The sequence below is a fragment of the Aquarana catesbeiana genome, linkage group LG02 (assembly GCF_042186555.1).
Source record: "Aquarana catesbeiana isolate 2022-GZ linkage group LG02, ASM4218655v1, whole genome shotgun sequence".
NCBI lineage: Eukaryota > Metazoa > Chordata > Amphibia > Anura > Ranidae > Aquarana > Aquarana catesbeiana.
This window is the reverse complement of record NC_133325.1, coordinates 514,544,277-514,568,838: the sequence shown is the minus strand read 5'-3', so window position 1 is coordinate 514,568,838 and position 24,562 is coordinate 514,544,277. Positions and strand designations below refer to the sequence as shown.

Below are 24,562 nucleotides of genomic sequence, written 5' to 3'. Positions count from 1 at the left end.
CCCTTTTTTAGTGTATACTGACCTTTCTGTCCAGACCAAAGAGTCCATTGTTTTAAGCCATTCCCCTATAGTTGGAGGGTTTGTTGAGAGCCAGGATTGTGCTATTAGCTTTCTCGCTTGGTATAGACATCTTACTATGGCAGTGGTTGTGCTGGTGTTTCCTATGTTAGCTCCCACTAGCCCCAGCACACACACCTTAGCGTCTAATTCCAAGTTTACCTTGAATCTACGGTTTATTGTCCCGACCACTTCCGACCAATATCTTACCAATTTTGGGCATCTCCAAACCATGTGTATAAGATCTCCTGACCTATAGCACCTGGGGCATCTGTCGTCTGGCCTACTCCCAAACCTATACAGTCTTCTAGGAGTGTAATATGCTCTATGTAGAAGGAGGAGGTGTGAGGCCTTCTGTGACGGAGAGACGGACACCGTCTGCCCAAGTTCCAATATTTTTTTCCACTGGGCGTCCGACAACTCCCCCACATCCGCCTCCCATCCTTCTCTAGACCCGAGGGGCACGACTTGAATCAGGATCTTGTCCAATAGCTGCGTATACACATCTCCAATCAGCCCCTTGGTGTTTGTTGCTTTAACTATTTTATTAAGAAGCGGTGTTTTACATCGCTTCATAGGGGAGGACCTAAATTGGGTATTCAGTGCGTGCCTGATCTGTAGATAATTATAGAATATATTATATGGAACTCCGAATTCCATTCTCAGTTCCATAAAGGATTTCAAGTTGGTGTCGCTGTACAGCTGAGCCAATCTATGGATTCCGTAGTTTTCCCAAACGGGGTTCATTTCTATAGCCCTTAATTCCCCCAGGGATTCGTTAGACCATATGGGTGAGAACTCAGTAATGCCTCTATACCCCATGATCTTCTTGACTGTCTGCCAGGTCTTATTTACTAATTTGTATGTTGGCAACTTTCTCTGGAGTGAGCCCACCTCTAGTGCATCCACCAAGCGTCTGTGTGAGCTACCTTCTAACATTATTTTATTGCTAGCGCTTGCTAGCAGGGATTCGCAGCCCCCTAAATGCTGCATTTGAGCAGCTAAATAGTAACCATACGGATGGGGAATTGCCAATCCTCCTTCCCAGGTAGGTCGCTGCAATGTCTGCAATTTGATCCTAGCCTGACCCTTCTTCCAGATAAGTTCCCTAAATAGAGAGTTTATTTTCATGAACCATTTTCTCCTGATCCATACCGGGGAGATATAGAGTAGTTGCGGCAACCAGATCATTCTAATCAGGTTTGAGCGTCCTGCCAGCGACAGGGGGAGCCGACACCAGATATCGCATTTTCTTCTAAACTTCTCAAGCAAGGGGGCCAGGTTATCTCGGATGTAGTTATTGGGATCCCTAGTCATTACTATTCCCAGGTACTTTATCTTGTCAGTTACTTTTAACCCGGGGAGACCATCAGGGAGGGGATTATTGATTAAGTCAATCTGTAGCAATGAAGATTTATCCCAGTTAACTACTAGGCCCGATACCTTCCCAAATCCTTCTACCAGTTGCATCGTTTTTTCCAAAGATGGACCCATATCCCCCAGGAATACCAAGACGTCGTCTGCGTAAAGTGCGACTCTTTCTTCGCTACCCTTCCTCCTAAAACCCCGCAGACCTGGTGCCCTTCTTATAGCCTCCGCCAGCGGCTCCATTGCCAGAGCGAACAGGAGGGGCGATAATGGACACCCCTGTCTTGTACCCCTCTCTAATGTCAAGCTATCTGTATACTCGTTGTTAATCTTTAGCTTAGCAGTTGGTCGGCTGTACAAAATTTTTACCCAGTTGATAAAAATCGGGCCAAACCCAAATTTGTCCATTATTCCCCAGAGGTAGCCCCAATCCAAGCTATCAAATGCTTTAGAAATGTCCAGGGACATAATGGCTCTGGCGTCCCTTTCTGCAACTGGGGTCTGCAGGTTCAGATATGCTCTCCTAATATTGACACTGGTAGACCTATGGGGGATAAATCCTGCCTGGTCCGGATGTACCAAGTTATTAATACATTTACTTAGCCTAGTTGCTAGTACCTTTGCTAGGATTTTAACGTCCGAGCAAAGCAAAGAAATTGGTCTATATGACGCTACATCCAGTTGGTCCTTCCCTTCCGTATGAATAAGTATAATATTAGATTCTGTCATTGAGGCGGGGAGACCACCGTCTATAAACGCCTCCTCTAGTGTCCTCAAGAGTGGGGAGCAGGATCCCCCCATAATATTTATATATTTCCAGGGGGAGTCCATCTGGGCCTGGGGTCTTATGATTGGGCATAGCAGCCACAGCCATCCTTAATTCTTCTAGGGTTATAGGGGATTCTAAGTTAACTTTATCTACTGTAGTTAAGGTAGGTAATACCAGTCCCTGCAGTAGTTTATCCAACTCTCCTCTTGCTGTAGGCTGTTTTGACTTGTACAGGGAGCTGTAGAAATCAAAGAATATCTCCTTGACTTTCACAGGATCCGTCACGATTTCCCCATTTGGGGATCTAATCGCAGAGATTGTTGAGGTCGGGGAGTTGGAGCTTGCCACTATGGCCAGCATTCGGCCCACTCTTCTCTACCGTCTAACAGGCAATGCAAAAAAAATATAGCAGCCCAACGTGTCGATCCGAACGCCTCTGCAGGTGAACGATACCCCTTTTTTAACCAATATACACACTCCTCTCGAGTAGGAAGAGTAGACAGAATGGAATTGCATCTGAAATTTCCTACCCCCAATTCGTATCCTGGTTTCATTTGTCAAGTGCGTCTCCTGCAGACAGATCAGATCAACACCCTGGGCCTCCAGCTCTGATAATACAGCAGTTCTTTTATCGGGATCACCTAAACCCCTAACATTCCATGATCCTATTCCGACTAGGCTAAGCATCAGAAAGAAAATGGGAGATTTTTAACACAAAATAAAAAATAAAAAAAACAACCATCTTGTGCAATATAAAATATAAATCACTTTTTAAACCCCAACCGAACACGTCAAATTTTTTAACTTTTGTTGTGACTCCTCTGTGATTCCTAGGTCCACAAACAGTGCTGGAACCATATTTTAGGGGCATGAGGGGCAGAGGGAGAAGGCAAATACCCTTCCCCACTTGTCTCCCCCATGCCCCCAGTACTCCAATTCTTTCCGCCCACGTGTATAAGTGGCACAAACCCTTATTTAAATTGTTACCCTCCCCCCACTCCTGCTTCTGTTTACTAATGTGTTTAAGTCCCATATGGGGAATAATTAGCTCTTTACCCCGTGCCACCCTGATACCCTTAATTCGTTCTTCTGCTCTAAGGAGTATGGCCAGTGGCTCAAGTGCTAGGGAAAATGGGGCACCCCTGCCTGGTGCCCCTCTCCAACCAGAACACCTCCGAAAGGACCCCATTAGTGCGGATGCGTGCTCTTGGCTGGGCATAGAGCATCTGGATCCAGGCTCGGAACCGCGGCCCAAACCCGGACCTGGAGAGAACCGCCCATAAGTAGCCCCACTCGACCGAATCAAACGCTTTCTCCGCGTCGAGTGAGGCCACTACTCCCGGCCTGTCGGGGGAGGCAATAGCTATATGAGTGTGTAGTCTGCGGATGTTTATGTCCACCCCCCTGCCCGGCATAAATCCCGTCTGGTCCGGGTGTATCAGGGCCGTAATGACAGTGTTGAGCCTATTGGCCAGGATTTTTGCGATTTATTTTTGCATCCACATTTAGGAGAGAAATGGGACGGTACGAGGAGCAGAGATTCGGGTCCTTTCCTTGCTTGTGGATGACTACTATTACTGCTTCGTGCATAGAGTCAGGGAGATGGCCGTTCTGGAAGGAGTGAGCGAAGAGGGATTGAAGTCTGGGGGCTAATTGTTCAGTATACGTTTTATAAAATTCCACCGGGAAGCCGTCCGGTCCCGGTGTTTTCCCCGTTTGCATCATCTTAAGCGCCTTTTGGATTTCCTCTATATTGATGGGTGCGTCTAATTTGTCAGCCTAAGTCTGAGTAAGGGTCGGTATGTCAATCTTTTCAAGATAGGCTAGTAATTCTTCTGGAGCATAAGTAGTCTGGGATTGGTATAGTGTTTGATAGTAAGAGGCAAATGCGCCGTTAATGCCTTCAGGTGTGGAGGTGAAAGTACCATCCCCAGCCTGAATTTGGCCTATAGTCATGCCCACTGATTGCTCCTTGGAGAGCCATGCCAACAGATGCCCCGTCCTCTCCCCCTGTTCAAATATTCTCTGTTTTTGGTGGAGGAGCCTCTTCTGCGTCAGCGCCGTCCATAGGGACAGAACCTCTCCCAGAAGAGACTGCAGCCTAGTGTAAATTTGTGGGTTTGGGGATCTAATATATATATATATATATATATATATATATATATATATATATATATATATATATATATATATATATATATATATATATATATATAAATATAAAGCTTCTTGCCTCTGTGCCTCCGCCTCAAGAGCCGCGAGCTCTCTCCTGCGTGACACCCGGACTTGCCCTATAATGGTCTGGTACTGTCCCCTGGAGTACTCTTTGAAAGCATCCCAAACCGAGAAGGGCGAGGCGGAGCCTGGATTTAACTGCCAGTATGACTCCAGCTCTTCCTTGTATTTCAGTTCTACATCCACATCCGAAACCCAATATCTGGAGAGACGCCAGAGTTTGTCTGTCGGGGCCATGGAGACATCTAGATCTAGAAGAATCGGAGCGTGGTCCGAGATGCCCCGAGGAAGGATCGTAACGTCGCGAACCTTAGAGAGAACTGGTCCCCCCGCATACACTAAGTCAATACGGGAGAATGTCTTGTGGGAAGCAGAATGGCAGGTATATGCCTTGGTCTGGGGGTACTTCCATCGCCATAGGTCATAGAGCCCATAAGTGTCAGCCCAGTCTGAAAGTCCTTGTCTAGTGGTACCAGCGGTAGAGAGTCTGTCCAGACTTGCATCGGGAACAAGATTAAAGTCTCCTAATAGGAGCACATTTTCAGTGGAAAATTCTGCTATCTTGCCTGTGATTTGATTCAGTACATGAAGAGAGGCCGGGGAGGGAGATACAGGCCCACTATCACCCAGGGTACATTATATATTAAGGCATGCAACACCACAAATCTGCCCTCCGGATCTAGAGCCAGATCGAGAAGCCTGAAAGGGAGGGTTTTGAGGATAAGAATACTCACTCCTCTGGAAAAAAGAGTGATAGTGATACCCCACCCAAGGTTTTTTGAGGCTAAAGGTTTTTTTCCCAACAAGGTGGGTCTACTGCAACATGCAAATTTGGGGATGATAGGATTTAACAAATTGGAATACTAGTGATCTCTTGATAGGAGAGTTCAATCCCCTCGTGTTCCAGGATATTATCTTAAGAGAGGACATTATAGCTATGTGGGAATCCTGTAGGATAATGAAAGAGGGTCAGGCCTCTCCCCCCAGTGTCTCCAGATCCGGCTGGGCTAGCATAACACAGTGAACTTAGCACCACATTAGTCAAGATGGTATTTAGCAATACTGTCATAAACCATAAAAACAATAAAGTCAATAACTCAAGGTCTGCAACGGCAGGCCAACATAACCAGGTGTCCCCCCCAACCCCCCCCCTCCCCGCCCATCCCCCAGTCCCGCAGGAGGGCTTCTTTTCCCAAACAAAGGTTGGCTTTCCAGCCTAACATGAGTGCAATGTGAAAGAGGCGCACCGCCTCTCACTACAGATTTGTCAAAAGAAAAAAAAAATTGCAAGAAAAATAAAAGAAAAAGAGTGTTTCTGTAGTTCCGGCAAGGATATCGGGTGTGGATCTCCCGGATCCCCGGGGGCACAATCTTCTATTTCCTGGGGCACCATCCCAGTGTTGCATCATAGGATCTGATAGACCAAGGCTCTAAAAAGAAAAAATAAAGTCTTGCTCCTTCTGTGATTGGATGTATGGGTAAGTGTGTCCGAGAAGGATTCTGTAGCTGTCTTGTCCGCCCCCTACCTCAACGCTCTGTGGAGGGGGGGAGGGAAAGGACCAGGGGGGGGGAAAGGCGACGCCTGCAGGCTATACCGAGTGGTCGGGTAGCTTCCGAAAGTTGGTTGGCAGACAAATCTCCACAAGGATTTGGAAGTCTTTTCCACAGTGTATGCCCTGATCTGCAAGCCTCCATTCAGTCCAAAAACACATCCTTATCCCGGTGGGCACAAATTTCCCGGAGAGGAAATTCCTATACATCGCCAGACCAGCAAAACATGGAGCATACAACCCCTCATCTCCTCTACTATAGGACGCAGCTAAGGCAGCGGGCACAATGGGGTCAGTTCTTGTGATAGGGGGGCAAGCCTCCAGTATCGCCAGTCCGGATTAGAGAGGAGCATATTGGATTTGTAGCTGACACACCTAGACCGGTTGGTCAAGGAGGTGATTACCACCGAAGGGAGCAAACAATTATAGAAAGGGGAGATTCTGAGTCATGTTCTGAAGTACAGCGTACCTGCGGAGGGGTTAGTTGGGGAGTGATTCAGCCCATCTTGCAGCCTCCCTAGGCGAGGTGAAGAACTGAACTTTCTCCCCATCCTGGACTCTCAACTTCGCTGGAAAGAGCATGCTGTATTTTACTCCCTTTTGGCGCAGCATCCCTCTGACGTGATCAAAAGCCTTTCGCTGGCGTTGCGTCTCCACTGTGTAGTCAGGGAAGATGAGGAGTTTCGTATTCTCAAATTTAAGCTCTCTTTGTAGTCTGGCTGCCCGCAGCACTGTGTCTCGGTCCCGGTAGTGTAACAATTTAAATATGAAAGTGCACGGGGGGGCTCCCTGGGGTCCCCTGGACGCCGGGATACGATGAGCCCACTCTATGGAGAAGTGAGGAGAAAACTTAGCCTTGGGTAGCAGGGACAGCAATAGCTCCTCTATGAAGGCCACCGGGTCAGCCCCCTCTGCTCCCTCCGGCAGACCGAGGACCCGCAGGTTGTTACGCCTGTTACGGTTCTCGGCGTCCTCAGCTCTAATTTCTAGATTTTTAACTTGCAGTTTCAGGGCCTGGAGATCTGCGTGCTGTTCCCTCCGGCAGTCTTCTGTCTCAGAGACTCGCCTCTCTACCTCAGTCTCGCGGAATTTGTCCATGTCCCTACGGATGAGGGCCGTCTCCGTTTGTACATGGTCTATTTTTGTGGTGAGTGTAGCCTTGCACGTTGTAATCGCCAGCATTAGGGCATCAAAGGCCGTGGATCCGGCCTGGATTCCTCCGTCAGGTGGCGGGTCTGTCTGGGCCTCCATGTGTCGGCCCGCGTTAGTCGGTGGCCGGGTGCTTGCAGATGTTGCAGCGTTGTTCAATTTACCGTATTTTTTGCCCGCCGGCATCGCCCGGTCCCCCCGCGGAGATTCCGCTTTAGGATGGCTATTTTCCGATCCTTATCACCAGGATTGCGGTAGGATTCAGTGCCGGAGACGGGAGCTCAGTTAAAAGATGTCTGCTCCCAGCGCCATCTTGGACACGCCCCAACAATGACTCCATTTAAAAGTGCAGCAGCCGAGGGTGCCGACACCGGCAACATTAATAATTAATAAGTGAGTTGAGTAGCAGCAGAGGAGTCCAAACAGCAAGCACTTGGATGGATGAGCAAGTTAAAGAATTGAATAGTCCAGAGAAGCACTCAAAGTAATAAGTTGTCAGCTGCACAAACTGGGTGAGTGAGTAAAGCCATTGGAGAGACCAGAGCAGCAAGTACTTGGTTTTGATAAGTGAATGTTATCTGTTGGATGGATGAGTGAAATTAAGGTTCCAGAGCAACGACACTCATTTTAATAAGTGAGTGAGTTAAAGTGATATTAAAGGTTCGCAATGGTTTTGCACAGAGCAGCCCCGATCCTCTTCTGCTCAGGTCTCCCAACGGCACTCCTGGCTCCTCCCCCATGACCAGTGCCTCCAGTAGCAAGCCACTCGCTATGAGGGCACTGGTGCGTGCACGTTCCCGAGCCCTGCTCTATGCTTCTATAGGACTCATAGAGCTGTGACTTGGCCCCACCAATGGCTCTTGCTGCTGTTTAAGCCAGTGAGGAGAGGGGGTCTTGGGACAGCAAAGGCTCTTTTGCACATCACTGGATCGAGATCAGGCTCAGATGAGTATTAGGGGGCTGTGGGGGGAGCAAGGCACAGAAGCTTTGTTACCTTCAAGCATGAAGGTAAAAAACATTCAGCCTTTACAGACACTTTAAGAAGCAGGAGGCTCAAGAGGATATAATTGTCTGAGTAAGTAACTTGTCTGTATTTATACATTGATACCCTAATTATTCTCTATTGAATGGATGTAGTCCATGGTGGTTTTTAGTCAAGACAGGAAAAATAACGTTGACACATTACGCAGGGTCACTGCTTCTGTAGGACTTCCTATCTCTTGCATAGATGCAAAAGGATCCCGCTGCCCCGTGGAAAGGTGGCCAACCCAGAGATAGGTTCTGAGAGCTGAAAAATTTATCATATGGGCTGCCTTCACTGCCTACAGCCCATGGGCAGTGCAGTGATAGAGGAGAGTTGTTGCACACTTGCAATAGAAGACCAACAAAGAGAAGGATTATTGGATGTGGTGTGGTATTCAAGCCTCGAAGCACTCGGTGAAGAGCAGAATGGCAGGGCAGTAGTAGCAGTCAAGGCATGGACATCAAGCCAAGTCAGACAGGGAAGACCTGGGAACATACACTACATTGTCAAAATTATTAGAACGCCTACCTTTAACTTTAATGGCGCCCCAGCCTTCATTCGTAGGGTTCAATATTGAGTTGGCCCATCCTTTGAAGCTATAACAGCTTCAACTCTTCTGGGAAGGCTGTCCACAAGGTTTAGGAGTGTGTCTATGGGAACGTTTGACCATTCTTCCAAGAGTGCATTTGTCAGGTCAGGCACTGATGTGGACGAAAAGACTTTTAGCAATATAGTGTGGATGAACGAGTTTGGGGCTGGAGGAACTTGACTGACCTCAACCTGATAGAACACCTTTGGGATGAAGTAAAGCGGAGACTGTGAACCAGGCCTTCATGTCCACATTAGTGCCTGACATCACAAATGCGCTTCTGGAAGAATGAATGGTCAAACATTCCCAAAGATAACCTCTTAAACTTTGTGGACAGCCTTCCCAGAAGAGTTGAAGCTGTTACAGCTCCAAAAGGGTGGGACAACTAAATATTGAACTCTACGAACGAAGACTGGGGTGCCATTAAAGTTAAAGGTAGGCGTTCTAATACTTTTGACAATGTAGTGTATGTCCCCAGGTCTTCCCTGTCTGACTTGGCTTGATGTCCATGCCTTGACTGCTACTACTGCCCTGCCGTTCTGCTCTTCTGCTCTTAACAGAGTGCTTCGAGGCTTGAATACCACACTGCTGGTTTGCTCTGCACATCCTATACTCCTTCTTTTTGTTGGTCTTCTATTGCAAGTGTGCAACAACTCTCCTCTATCACTGCACTGCCCATGGGCTGTAGGCAGTGAAGGGTGCCCATATGATACATTTTTCAGCTCTCAGAAGCTATCATATGGGCACCCTTAACTGCCTACAGCCCATGGGCAGTGCAGTGATAGAGGAGAGTTGTTGCACACTTGCAATAGAAGACCAACAAAGAGAAGGAGTATTGGATGTGCAGAGCAAACCAGCAGTGTGGTATTCAAGCCTCGAAGCACTCTGTTAAGAGCAGAAGAGCAGAACGGCAGGGCAGTAGTAGCAGTCAAGGCATGGACATCAAGCCAAGTCAGACAGGGAAGACCTGGGGACATACACTACATTGTCAAAAGTATTAGAACGCCTACCTTTAACTTTAATGGCACCCCAGTCTTCGTTCGTAGGGTTCAATATTTAGTTGTCCCACCCTTTTGGAGCTGTAACAGCTTCAACTCTTCACACTATATTGCTAAAAGTCTTGGGCCACTCCTTCAAATCATTTGGTGGAGGGGGAATTCTGGTGTGGGATTATTCAGGGGTTGGGCTTGGCCCGTTTGTTCCAATGAAGGGAATTCTTAAGGTGTCAGCATACCAAGACATTTTAGACAATTTTCATGCTCCCAACTTTGTGGGAACAGTTTGGGGATTACCCCTTCCTGTTCCAACATGACTGTGCACAAAGCAAGGTCCATAAGGACATGGATGAGTGAGTTTGGGGAGGAGGAGGAACATGACTGGCCTGTCCTGACATCAACCCGATAGAAAATCTTTGGGATGAATTAAAGTGAAGACTGCAAGCCAGGCCTTTTCGTCCACATCAGTGCCTGACCTGACAAATGCGCTCTTGGAAGAATGGTCAAACGTTCCCATAGACACACTCCTAAACCTTTGTGGACAGCCTTCCCAGAAGATTTGAAGCTGTTATAGCTTCAAAGGATGGGCCAACTCAATATTGAACCCAACGGACTAAGACTGGGATGCCATTAAAGTTCATGTGTGTGGGGTGCGTGGCTTGATGGTGGAGCGAGCGGACGTGTAGACCCTGCTCTGGCTCACGAATGGCATCCTGCAGTGATCCTGGGTCCCTTCCCTCTTTCCTCCTCCTTCCCTCTTTCCTCCTCCTTCCCTCTTTCCTCCTCCTTCCCTCTTTCCTCCTCCTTCCCTCTTTCCTCCTCCTCCTTCCCTCTTTCCTCCTCCTCCTTCCCTCTTTCCTCCTCCTCCTTCCCTCTTTCCTCCTCCTCCTTCCCTCTTTCCTCCTTCTCTCTTCTCTCTTCTCTCTTCTCTCTTCTCTCTTCTCTCTTCTCTCTTCTCTCTTCTCTCTTCTCTCTTCTCTCCTCTCTCCTCTCTCCTCCTCCGTTATCCATGATGGCAAAGTTCACTTGTACACCAACCCTAAAGAAGCCATGGAGTTTTACCGAGGTACAAGGCTGACTGATTGAAGATGGCCAGTGCTCCCTACAAGCACCCCTAATGCTCCCTAATTACAACTCCACTACATTTTACCTCTATAGACAGGTGATGGGTTTGCACACCTTGCTTTTTAAATGTGGTATATGCTCCTCAGGATACGGTTGCCCCTGATGTTATAGGAGTGGCATCCTACTGTACCCGGCCTTCCCAGACTGGACCTCCTTCATAATCCTCGTGGTCATGTCTCCCACATTGCGGAAGGCATACTATCCTTTACACACCCTTTTGTAGGGTGTGTAACTGTCTACTATCCTGAAACTGGACCCCTTTAATGCTGGAAGCATTTTTTTTTTCCCCGCTTTTTATGTTGTTCGAGAGCCAAGCTGGAATCCACACTACCCCCATACCAGTTAGTGGCGTGGCCACGAGACAGTTCCCACTTCGTTTTAATGAAGGGTTTTTTTGGTTCGGGGATCCAAGGCTCACTATGTTTGGGATGCCCCGATTGTGGGCATCTGAAGCCTGCTGGGACACTCTTCAGGGATTAGGTGAGCTGGCTACCCAGCAAGCACCTCCCGATCTCGCGTGATTCCCCCCCCCCCCCCCCCTTCCCTTTTCTATCACAGCGCAACCACCACCCCCTTATTCTGCATTGGGAACTAATCACAGCCCACTATGTGTATAGCAGGTTGCCATAGCGATGGCAGCGTTGGAGGAAGTTCCTGCCCCGTTTCTGTGGCAACCTGTCAATCAAGCAATCCGGAAGGAAGTCAAGTGAAGTCAACCTAGGAAAACTGCAGTAAATGTAAGGTGCACAACAACTTATTTATATTAACACACACAATATATTCTAAAAGACTGAATTTCCCAATCAAAAATGGCACATATCTCCGCCTAACATTGCATCATTTCCGGTTGTTAAATAACTCGATGCTAGCAGCGGAGGATGCCCATTGACTCCTGGGATTGATGACACTGCTATCCCAGGAGCCAATGAAAAAAGGGGAAAGAACGTATCTTGCCGCGTTCAGAATGGATAAAAGTGCAGCCTTTTACCTCAAAAAAAGGTTGAAGATGAAGGAAAAAGAGAAAAACGATCTAAAAATGAATGGGGATGTGGTTAGCAATAATTGCAGCCGTTGTTGTAACGTGGGGTGGAACTCCGCTTTAACCACTTGCAAACTGTCCTCCTGTAATGTACTGAGGACAGGCAGCCCATGCAGGCAAAGCGACGTACTGGTACATCACTGCCAGGTTTAGGGTGCACACATGCACTGAAAATAGTTGGATCTCCATTCTAAAAGCGCTAATACCTATCAGTACCATTAGAGGCATGGGGAGTCGGTGAGTGAGACCGTGTCAGGGAGTGGTGTGCACTTGACAGTTTTATCATGGATGAATTGTGATAATAATAGTGGGACACTGGAAATTATCACTGGTGAAGTGGTCTTTATATTTATTTAATTGCACACAATATTTTATTTGCGTGAATGTTTTAGTTCCACAGCACAAATTCATACTAAGTAAAAGCAAATTTATTTCTCGGACATCACGGGACACAGAGCCACAGTAATTACTGATGGGTTATATAGGGTATCACTAGGTATTGGACACTGGTCACACCCTAATCAGGAAGTTCAACCCCCAATATAGTCCCTCCCCTTCCAGGGATACCTCAGTTTTTACGCCAGTGTCTTAGGTGTTGGACGTGCAAAGATGTCCTGTGCTGAAGCTCCAAAGGGAATATTCTATATCCTATACTGGGGCAAGCCAGGCAAACCGGATCCATTCAAAGTGTCTTTCATGGCCGAATTGGAAGGTACCCGGGCCTCGTGTCCGAAGAAACAAGGTTTTGCCTGTAACGCTTCTCCTTTTTTTAGAGAGCTGGACCCCGCAGATCAGAAAATGGCTTTAAACCTCCTTTCTGGCTGGGTGCTTTACAGGGCCAGAACTGCAGGATCCCCCTACTCGTAAGGGGCCCCAGTGTCTCATGGTTTTTACAAACGTGAGAGGTGAAGATTGGGTCTGTGTATACAGAATCCTGCGGCTGGATAAGGTAAGAGGAGATTCCACAGAATTTTTGAATTCTAGTGGGTTTTCTCCTTTAAGATAAATGCATGCTATGCCTAAAGTGACCACCGGGGGCTGCCAAGACCACAAACCTTCTCATGCTTGATTCTGTCTCAGCGTTCGCTGCACAAGCTCTTCCGCCAGCTCCAGGTAAGATGGATGGGGGTTTTTTTCATCTGGGATGTTCCCCCCCCAGGCTAGAGGCAAGCTTCAGGTATGCTGTAAGGCGGTTTTAGACCGCACTGTCACCGCCGCTGCCGCCAAGCCGCCTGTGCATACAGGGCTCATCACTGCCGGCTTCCTCCTTCCTCCCCCCCTCCCTCAGCCTTCCTCCATGCTTGTCAGGAAGGGTCGGCTCGTGCGGGAAGCGCTCGTTTTTCAAAAACGAGGTGGGGGGGGGGGGGGGCGTCAGCGTGCTCAGACGCCCATAGTGCTAGAAAGCAGGGCTATTTCATAGCACACTTTACAGGTGCTCTGAGCCTTGGAGGGACACAGAGCTGACAGTCACATGTAAGGTGGGACACAGGCATTCTCCTAGGCTGCATTTACTAAGGGAACACCAGACTGGGCATTTGGTAGCAAGGCTTTGCCGGACTACATCGCTCAGCAGGCAGTGTTGATTTTTGGATACCTCACACCTTGTTGCTTTGCACTATGGGTAGAAGAGGTTCAAGTACCCCCAGAACCAGAGACACTGGGGGATCTCGTTCAGGTTCTGAGGACCCCCTGTCTGCTACATCCCCCCCCCCCCCCCCCCGAGGGGCCAGGCACGGCTAGCCAGGGAGAGCCGTTGGGGTCAGGGGCTACACCTGCTTCTGGCTCTTCAGCCCCTGTATACATTACACAAGAGGTTTTTTCCGGGTTAGAGGAAAGATTAATGGCCGTGATTACTTCTTCACTCAGTGGAAGAAAACGCACTAGGCCTTCCTCTGTTTCCCAAGACCCTCAGCTCTGGGATAAAGGAGACGAATCCCTTTCAGAGGATCGGGATGGGACAGATTCCTCTTCAGAGGAATCAGGTGGAGAAGGACCCTCTGCAACTTCCCAAGAGGAGAAAGTCTTAGTGCAGATCCTTACTGGATTGGTCCGCTCCACATTTAAGTTGCCCGTACCTGAGTCTATTAAGGAATCTTCATCTTCTTTGGGGTCGCTGAAACCTTCTCAAACAGCACATGCTTTTCCTGTTCATAATTTACTTGAAAAGCTCCTTTTATTCTGAGTGGGATCACCCAGATAAGCGATTTCTTCCGCCGAAGAAGTTTTCAACACTTTATCCTATGGAAGAAAAATTTATTAAGATGTGGGGAATGCCGGCCATTGATGCGGCCATTTCCTCTATAAATAGTAGTCTGACTTGTCCTGTAGACAACGCTCAGATGCTCAAGGACCCTGTGGACAAAAAGATGGAATTCTTATTGAAGGATGTTTTTTCCTTAGCAGGATCAGTGGCCCAACCTGCAGTAGCAGTGATTGGAGTCTGTCAATACTTAAGAGACCATGTTAAGCAGGTCATCAAAGTATTACCTGAACAGCAGGTTTAGGGGTTTGCTAACCTTCCTGCGGCCTTATGTTATATTGTTGACGCCATCAGAGATTCTATCGTGTAAACCTCTCGCCTTTCACTTGGGTTGGTGCATATGCGTAGAATCTTATGGTTGAAAAATTGGTCAGCCAAAGCACCATGTAAGAAGCTCCTGGCTGGGTTTCCCTTTCGTGGTGAAAGGTTGTTTGGAGAAGACTTGGATAACTATATCAAGAGAATCTCTTGTGGGAAAAGCACTCTCTTACCTGTTAAGAAGAAGAGTAAGCGTCCCTCTTTTAAATGGACTCTTTCCCCAGCACCAGGGCCATCAGCCTCCAGGCAGTCACAATGGCCTCCTCCGTCTGGGGCAAGAAACAAAAGTCAACCCCAGGGACAGAAGAAGTCCTGGGGGAAGAAGTCTTCCACCCAAGACACTAAGGCCTCTTCATGAAGGGGTGCCCCCGCTCGCTCGAGTGGGGGGAAGACTGCTGCAGCTCTCAAGGCTCTGGCAGGAGGACTTCCAGGACAGATGGGTAATCTCCACGGTAACCTTAGGGTACAGACTGGAGTTCCAAGAATTTCCCTCTCCTCGTTTCCTCAGATCAGGTGTTCCCAGAGAAGAAGCAGTCGCTCCTTCAACCGATAGAGCGACTTTTGTCGCAAGAGGTCATTATGGTGGTTCCCACAAAGGATCAAAGATTGGGCTTCTATTCCAACCTTTTTATGGTCCAAAAACCAAAAGGGGATGTCAGACCCATTTTAGATGTAGCCTCCCTGGCGGTTTTCCCGAGTGTGGCTCGGGGTTAAAATTTCAGTCCCATTAGCAGTAACCCCGAACCACACTCGGGATTACATCGCAGGATCCTGGTGTGGCTTTACTTACCTTGTCCCCGGGATCCTGCGATGTCCCCCGCTGTGTCTGCGGGCTCTGTCCTCCTCCGAAGCCTCTCCTTGCCAGGCTCCGTTCCCTGCGAGCGTCGCGACGCACGGGGGCGGAGCCTGGCGGCAAATTCAAAAAATTGTAAAAATCATAACACGTACTGTAATCTTACAGATTACAGTACGAAATGATTTCACATCCCTTTTGTCCCCAGTGCTTATATATATATATATATATATATATATATATATATATATATATATATATATATATATATATATATATATATATATATATAAAATTTTGTTCTTTCTGCCTGGAGATTGTCCATAGCAACCAAAAAGTGTCCCTTTACGTCAAAAGTGGCTTTAGACCAGCTAAAAAACAGCGATAGTAAATTAGAACACTTGCAGAATTGAGCGATAGTGAATCGTGGGGAAATTTTATTTTTTTATTTTTTTTTTTTTTTATTATTTTTATTTATTATATTATAATTTATGTTTTTGTGTTTCAAACTTTATCATACCCGGGATATCTACTAGACTCTTGTTTGGACAGATTTAAGTGTGTTATTGTTAAGAATTACAGACCTACAATATAAAACGCCAAATTTCCATGCAAAATAATTTTACCGCTTTCAGCACCTAAAATCCGAAAGAATCATACCACCAGGGAGGTTAAGAGATCTGTATCGATTCCTAAGGATACAGTCCTTCCGTTTGGAATCAATTCAGACAGTAGTCTCCACCCTGTAGGGAGGAGAATTTTTGACATCAATAGACATCAGAGATGCAGGCCTACCTGTGCCCATTTTTCCTGCTCAGCAGAAGTGTCTGCAGGCAAAGATCACTGCTCTAAGGGAGCTGATTCTGACAGTCAGGACCAAGAAGGGTCCTTCCGTCCGCCTTTGTATGAGGCTGCTGGGGAAGATGGTGTCTTCATTCAAAGCAGTTCCCTATGCTCAGTTCCAGTCAGGACTACTGTAACACAGTATTCTGTCGGCCTGGAACAAGAAGGTTCAGGCATTAGACTTTCCTATGCACCTGTCGCATGCGGTGCGTCAGAGCCTCAATTGGCTCATGCCCAAAAACCTGCAGAAGGGGAAATCCTTTCTACCGGTTGCCTGGGATCCTCTTGCAGGCGGGACGGATGCGTTGGTGATTCCGTGGCATCGGTTCTCACTGATTTATGCATTCCCTCCTATTCTGTTACTGCCACAGCTCCTTCGCAGGACCAGGCAGGAAAGGAAGTCGGTACTTCTGGTGGCCCCCGTTTGGCCCAGAAGGACTTGGTAGGCAGAAATAGCAAGGATGACGGTGGGTTCCCCGTGGACCCTACCGGTACGCCCAGACCTGTTATCTCAAGGTCCAGTGTTCCATCCTGCCTTACAAACGCTAGATTTGACGGGTTGGCTATTGAGACCCACGTTCTGAAAAGTCGTGGGCTTTCAGGTCCTGTCATATCTACCTTGATCAATGCAAGGAAGCGAGCTTCCAGAATGATTTATCATAGAGTCTGGAAAGCTTATGTATCCTGGTGTGAATCCAGGGGTTGGCATCCCAGGAAATATGTCATAGGTAGAATTCTTGATTTTCTACAGTTAGGATTAGAGATGAAGCTGGCCTTGAGTACCATCAAGGGCCAGGTCTCGGCCTTACCAATATTGTTTCAACGGCCGCTTGCTTCGCATTCTTTGGTCTGAAACATTATGCAGGGGGTGATGCGTCTTAATCCTCCGGTTAAGGCGCCCCTAAACCCCTGGGACTTGAACTTGGTTCTGTCGGTGTTACAGAAACAGCCTTTTGAACCAATACGTCAGATTCCTTTGGTCTTGCTGACGAGGAAACTAATTTTACTGGTAGCCATCTCTTCTGCTAGAAGAGTATCAGAAATAGCAGCTCTTTCCTGTAAAGAGCCTTACTTGATTATACACAAGGATAGAGTGGTACTGCGCCCTCATCCTATTTTTTTTTTTTTTTTACCGAAGGTGGTTTCAGATTTTCATCTAAACCAAGACATTGTTCTGCCTTCCTTTTTTCCAGATCCCTGTTCCTCGGAAGAAAGATCGCTACATTCTTTGGATGTAGTAAGAGCAGTCAAGACCTATCTGGAAGCAACTGCTCAGATTCGCAAGACGGATGTCTTGTTCGTGCTGCCAGAGGGTCCCAATAGAGGACAGGCAGCGTCAAAAGCGACAATTTCTAAATGGATTCGACAATTGATTATTCAAGCTTACGGTTTGAAACGGAAGGTTCCTCCGTTTTCAGATCAAGGCACATTCCACAAGGGCTATTTGTGCTTCTTGAGCAGTGCATCACCAGGCCTCTATGGTTTAGATCTGCAAGGCCGCAACCTGGTCTTCAGTTCATACATTCACCAGATTCTATCAGGTGGATGTGAGAAGGCATGAGGATATCGCCTTTGGGCGTAGTGTGCTTCAGACAGCGGTACAGGGTCCTCAGGTCTGATAGCACCCTACTGGGTTGTGATTTCCCCCCCCTCAGTTGGCATTGCTTTGGGACATCCCATCAGTAATTACTGTGCCTCTGTGTCCCGTGATGTCCGAGAAAGAAAATAGGATTTTTTATAACCGCTTACCTGTAAAATTATTTTCTTTCGATGGACATCAGGGGACACGGAGGTCCCGCCCCTCTTCTAATACACTTATATTGCTTTGCTACAAAACTGAGGTATCCCTGGAAGGGCAGGGATTATATAGGGGGTTGAACTTCCTGATTAGGGTGTGACCAGTGTCCACTACCTAGTGATACCCTATATAACCCATCAGTAATTACTGTGGCTCTGTGTCCTGTGATGTCCATCGAAAGAAAAGGATTTTACAGGTAAGCTGTTATAAAAAATCCTATTTTTTGGCCAGTGTGGTGTAATATATTCATGGCTTTTGTAAGGTAGCAGTGGATATTTTAAAACTTTAAACTTTGTGAGGGAAGAGTTTGCGATCCATTTTGTTGGTGTTGATTGCGACTGCCTCCGGAGAGCGGTGTTTTAAATAGATTTGTCAAAAAAAAACTATTTAAAGTGCCCCAGCCCCACCAGTGCTCACGCACAAAGGCGAATGCATACGTAGGTCCCGCATGCATATATAAACAGTGTTCGCCCCACACGCCAGGTATCGCCGCAAACGTTGCAATAATTCTAGCACCAGGTGACCTGCTCAACTCTCTTTGATAACCTGTAAAGGCTTTAAAAGCATTGCCTATGGAGATTTTTTTAAGTACCGTAGTTTGGCCCTGTTCCATTGACGTACACAATTTTAAAGTGTGACCTGTTTGGTGTCTGTTTATTTGGCATAAGATCATCTTATATGTTTACCGAAAAATTTGGATATTATTTTGTTTGTGTGCGGTCAAATTCATTAAAGCTTATTTTTGCCCCAAAAAATTTTGTTTTAAAAACCGCTGCACAAATACCGTGTGGCTTGAAAATTACAACATCCACCATTTTTTTTCTCTAGGGCCTCTGCTTAAAAATATATATAATTTTTGGGGGTTCTACATTTTCTAGCAAAAAAATGCAGCTTTACGTGTATTACAAATGTCAAAATTGGCCTGGGGATCAAGTAGTTAAAAAAATAAATAACCTATTGATCTGACAATATTTTTACCAGACAGGTAGGGAGGAAAAATCTGCAGTAGGCATACAGACCACAATAAAAAGCAGACCGAGGTTCTAGCATTCCCCTACCTAACTTCAAGAAGCATTTTTACTTCTGTCTGTGTTGTTGGAGGGCTTTCCCCATACTTCCTGACCTGACCACAACCTAGTTACCCAACAGGAGATGACAGAATCTCTCCAACAGAGCCTCCAAATGCAGTAAAACCTTATGGGGGAGAAAAAAAAAAGTTTTAGGTGTAGGTACACTTTAAAAATAGAGCTCTAAGGATAATAATGGTACAGAAATAATAATAAAAACAAAAAACATACTACTTATTAGTGGTGGGTGTTTGCATATATTTTTAGAATTGTCTAGTAATCTCTGTTCTGCTCTGCCCTATGAATGCCTGTTGGATATAATTTTAAAGTACACATTCTAAATTTATTTTTAATTTGTCACTGCAAGAAATTGGTTACTCCTTGAGACTATGTTGTTTATATAATATAGGAACTGGTTATTTTGTTTAGCAATTAAATCTTGTGCTGTTTTTCTATAGGGAACTGTGGAGCGCCTTTGAGGTTGGACTTTGCCATCGTGGGAGATCAGTTTATTGGCCAAGACAATTTTCCTGTTGGTGCTAATGTAACTTATACCTGCATAGCTGGATACATCCGTGTTCCTGGAAGCAGAAATGTTATATACTGCTTGAGTAACTCAACATGGTCAACTCCTGAAACATTCTGCCGGAGTAAGTACTTTGTACTATTTTGATGTTTCTTTACCTACAGTATCTTTTTTATGTCTTTATTTCTTTTAATATTAGTGTTACACTTGATGGCGTTGTGTCTGAAATATCCAAACAGATACTGTATGAGATATTCCAACTATAAAATCTGTATACCCCCTTTTTTTTTTTTTTTTTTTTTTTTTTTTTTACTGGACAACAGGGGAATGAATTCTATTTTTAAACAAAAAGTAACCCAAAAATAACCAAATGCAAAAACGCATATGTGACATGAGGAGTTGACAATTACTTTTTTTTATTTCCCCTTATGCCTTCCCACAGCCGGATAGGAGTTTACCCTTGTATGTAATAGCTTGTGATCTTCATACCCCAGATTCAATTCATATTTACATACTGTATATGTTTTTTGTTTATTGCTGATCTCAAAATTTTATTATGGATTCTTTTGGTTTGGTGCTCGTGAGACGGGGGAAACCAGGGATGTTGATTGCAGAATTTGCTACTGTACTGTATGCCGTGGCGTTGCTGGGGGGGTGGCTACTGGGGCTATAGCCCTGAATCTGGGGCCCATAGCCCTGAGTCTCTAGGCAGGGGTTGGTGGCCTCCCACCGATTAATGCGGGCACCCGGCCCGCAGACATTTTTGCCACTGTCCTCTTCATTGGACAGCGGCAAGTGGACAGTATCACAGGGCTGAATGGGTGTGGGAACTGCTGGAATTACCTTTTTTACATTAAACAGCAAGTGATTGGTTGCTGGGCGATCCTAGCAACCAATCACCAACCCGTTAATTTGAAAAGTTTATCTTCAGTAGTTCCTGCCCTCATCCAGCCCTGTGATGTCGATCTCTGTTGCTCTACACCTGTGTAAGGTAGGAGAGTTCTACCTACACAGCGTGTGTTTGTGGGGGGTGCAGGGTGCAGAGGACACTACAGTGGGGGGTGCAGGGGACAGAGGACACTAAATGGGGGGGGGGGGGGATGCAGGGGACAGAGGACACTACATGGGGGGGGGGGGATGCAGGGGACAGAGGACACTACAGTGGGGGGGGGGGGGGGACAGAGGACACTACAGTGGGGAGGGATGCAGGGGACAAAGGGCACTACAGTGGGGGCTGCATTGCTGGGCACCGGTGAGCCCTGCATTCTTTATGTAGCGCACTCCTGAGCAATGGGGATCCTGATGTAAGGAAGGTGCTCTGTGGACCCTGATGTAAGGAAGGGGCTCTCTGGGGACCCTTAATTTTGTTTGCAGCTATAACAGCTTCAACTCTTCTGGGAAGGCTGTCCACAAGGTTTATGAGTGTGTCTATGGGAATGTTTGACCATTCTTCTAGAAGAACATTTGTGAGGTCAGGCACTGATGTTGGATGAGAAGGCCTGGCTCGCAGTCTTTGCTCTAATTCATTCCAAGGGTGTTCTATTGGGTTAAGGCCAGGACTCTGTGCAGGCCAGTCAAGTTCCTCTACCCCAAACTTGTTCATCCATGTCTTTATGGACCTTACTGTGTGCACTGGTCCAAATCATTTGGTGGAGGGGGGATTATGGTGTGGGGCTGTTTTTTAGCGGTTAGGCTGCATTTCTTTTGTAAAGTGTTCTAAAAACAGATCAGAAGATATATTATTTTTTTTTTTTTTTTTTTTATCTCCGCTCTAGCAGCAGTGGGCTGGGATTTGAAGTCACACACATTTGCATAACTAGAGCAAAAAGTTCCCTGATATCTGATAGCTGATTGCAGGGAAGGGACACCCCCCCCCCTCTACACAGGCTTACAGGTGCATAAAAAAAATACAGAGCTTAGGCCAGTGATGGCGAACCTTGGCACCCAGAGATGTTTTCAAACCACATTTCCCGTGATGCTCCACTACACTGCAGTGTGCATGAGCATCATGGGAAATGTAGTTCCAAAACATCTGGGGTGCCAAGGTTCGCCATCACTGGCTTGGGCCATGAGTTAACAGCTGTGTGCTGGAGGGGGCAGGCTTTCTCCCTCTTGGCTGTTGTGTGGGGGGGGGGGGGGGGGGAACTGTCAGACGTGACTTATGCAGATAGCAGAGAGGGGAGAGACCAGAGAGGAGCCACACTTAGTACTTTGTGTTCAGGCTAGCACACACTGTAGTGAGACGTGCTTTGTTCATTTTTTCATATTTGAGGTTTACGTCCACTTTAATCTTTACTTAATAATCTAGATATTTTTATCCCCTTTTTTTTTGTTTTTTTTTTTTTTTGTTTGTTTTTTTGTTTGTTTTTTGTGAAACCCAACACTCTAGTGGTCTGTTTTTTAAAGTGTCTTAAAAAGAAAATGTCTGTCTTCTCTAAAAAAGCAAGCAAATCCAAATTTTCCATATTAGATCTCTTGTTTGTGTCTCATCTGTTCAGTAGGACTTGTTCATATTAATGTGTGTTAGGAGACAGTGTGAACACATACTGTTTATTGGGTGCTGTATAGTACAGAGTTTGACCCTTCTTAAATACCTCCCTTCTTATTTATTTATTTATTTTTGGATGGTGGAGAGGGATTCGAACACCCTGTCTGTCTGTGGTGGTGGTTTTTTTTTTTTTTTTTTTTTTTTTTATCGCTGTCTGTACTCTCATTAAGGAGACCCACCTTCTCTGTTTGTCCTGTTTACCATTATCATTATAAGTGAAATTAAGAAAATGACTGATTTTGGGTTGTCCCCAGAAAAGTAATAGAGGGGGAATCTTCCAATGAGGACACTAGTTCTGGTGACCTGGGGGGTTCCAAAGGAATTCCCTTAATTGAAAAGGAAATCTTTGCAACTTTGTTTGGCTTTGGGAAAGGAAGCTCCGCAATAAGACACAGATGGCAAAAACAAAAATCTGACAGGGGTTATAACCCTTCCTTGCTCTATCCTAAATGGAGAAAAAGTTTTGCCTCTTTCTATTTTAACTCCAGACATATATTAAAACACTATCTTATACAGCGTTGTATAAATTCAAACATCATGAATTGTATTTTTTATATACAAACAGAGAAGGTACCTGAATTTGACTCCGCCTCTTTCAATCCCTGTATAGCGGAGCTCAGACTAGGAAAGGGAGAGGCAGCACAAGGAGCAAGTCAGCTGTACTTCAGTGCTCATGTGCTAATAAGGAACAATCATTTCACTGTTGAGTAACCGGTGTGGGGAAGGACCAGTCCTCTGAGTGTTACTTAACTGCAGCAGAGAAAAATCAGGTCTACTATCCTGCCAGACAGAGTTGTGTTGTGTGGAAGAGTTTGTGTGAATCTTGGGACTGAATAGACAGAATATAAATTCTTTGACCGGTATTAAAAGCCACCTAATATGTAATGGTGTCTATTTACCGATCTACTTTAATGCCTTTCTCCCTACAACATTTGTTAAATATTTATGTTGAAGTTTTGTCTTTTGAACCTATGTTACAAAATTTTGATATGTTCCTTCTAATATGGCTCATTCTCCATGCTAAAGTTTTTTTATACATGTATTATTTGTCTTGCTAACAGATTTAATATCCTTGTTTTTTTAAATTTTTTTTTTTATATAATCTATATGCAGAGAGAAGTTGTGGGGACCCTGGAGAGATAGCAAATGGAGATGTTCACATTGACGATACACTCTTTGGATCTAGAGTAAATTATACATGTCATATTGGGTGAGTGTTTTTTTTTTTTTTTTTTTTATACGCGACTCTCACTAAGCTATGATGCATGTGTGTGTGGTGTTTGTTTTTTGTTTTTTTTTTTTGCTACAATTGTTACATTCAACCATGAATTATCTCTGTCAAATAACAATCATGCTCCCGCTGGTGCTGTTGGGTCCTCCTCCTTTTTTTTTTTTTTTTTTCCCTGAGTTCCCCTATAGCGAACCATGTGGTGTGTGTGTGTGTGTGTGTGTGTGTGTGTGTGTGTGTGTGTGTGTGTGGGGGCACCCGTATGGGTATGTTTGCAAGCTGGGTGGTGTGCATCCATAGACACCCACAGTTTGGCTTGGCCATGTCCCCTGCTCCCTCCTTAATGACAGCAGTAGGAGCCAATAGCTCCTGCTGCTCTGTCTGTCCTGTGAGAGCAGGAAGAGACCAGTGCTACTGCAGATGGGCACAGCAGTGTATTAAGAGAGGACTCTGTTAAGTACTTGGGGTGGGGGGTGAGGAACAGCAAGTAGTGTGGTTTTTTTTTTTTTTTTTACCATGCATTAAGGTAAAAAACCTTTTGACTTTAGAAATACTTTAAAAGCCTGAAATAAGAAAATGAATGCAGCTACTACAGTTAATGACCAGAAAGCTAATATATATTACATTTTTTCGATGTAGGGCTATGCTTTAAGTGATTTCATGAACTGTAATGCCCTGTACACACGGTCGGACGTTTCGACAACAAAATCCATGGATTTTTTCTGACGAATGTTGGCTCAAACTTGTCTTGCATACACACGGTCACACACAGTTGTTGGAAAATCTGATCGTTCTGAACGCGGTGACGTAAAACACGTACGTCGGGACTATAGACGGGGCAGTAGCCAATAACTTTCGTCTCTTAATTTATTCTGAGCATGCGTGGCACTTTGTGCGTCGGATTTGTGTACACTCGATCGGAATTTAACCGATCGGATTTTGTTGTCGGAAAATTTTATAGCCTGCTCTCAAACTTTGTGTGTCAGAAATTCCTATGGAAAATGTGTGATGGAGCCCACACACGGTCGGAATTTCCGACAACAAGGTCCTAACACATTTTCCATCGGAAAATCCGATCGTGTGTATGGGGCATAACTGTTGTGTAGAAAAAATATAAAGATACATTTGCAAAACTGTACACAAGTATAAAGAGCCAGGTTTATTGGACTTGGCTGACAATAACTGAAACTGAGAATCCTTCTTCTTCTTCTGTTTTCACCTTTTGTGACTTCAGCCTAGTTACAGTGGGGACGGAAAGTATTCAGACTATTATTATAATAG

The 24,562-nt window shown here is 45.8% G+C and overlaps 1 protein-coding gene across 3 annotated transcripts in view; it reads left to right on the top strand.

Moving 5' to 3' along the window:
* LOC141128477 (C4b-binding protein alpha chain-like) overlaps positions 1 to 24,562 on the top strand; it is a 365,002-nt gene that overhangs the window by 145,043 nt on the left and 195,397 nt on the right. For all 3 annotated transcript variants that reach the window (XR_012241699.1, XM_073615784.1, XM_073615783.1), the window contains exons 3-4: positions 19,438 to 19,629; positions 23,167 to 23,263. Coding sequence is in view for 2 of the 3 variants with exons in the window: in XM_073615784.1 (XP_073471885.1) it covers positions 19,438 to 19,629; positions 23,167 to 23,263 (289 nt within the window). In the remaining variant the exon portion in view is untranslated. The remainder of the gene's footprint in view (positions 1 to 19,437; positions 19,630 to 23,166; positions 23,264 to 24,562) is intronic.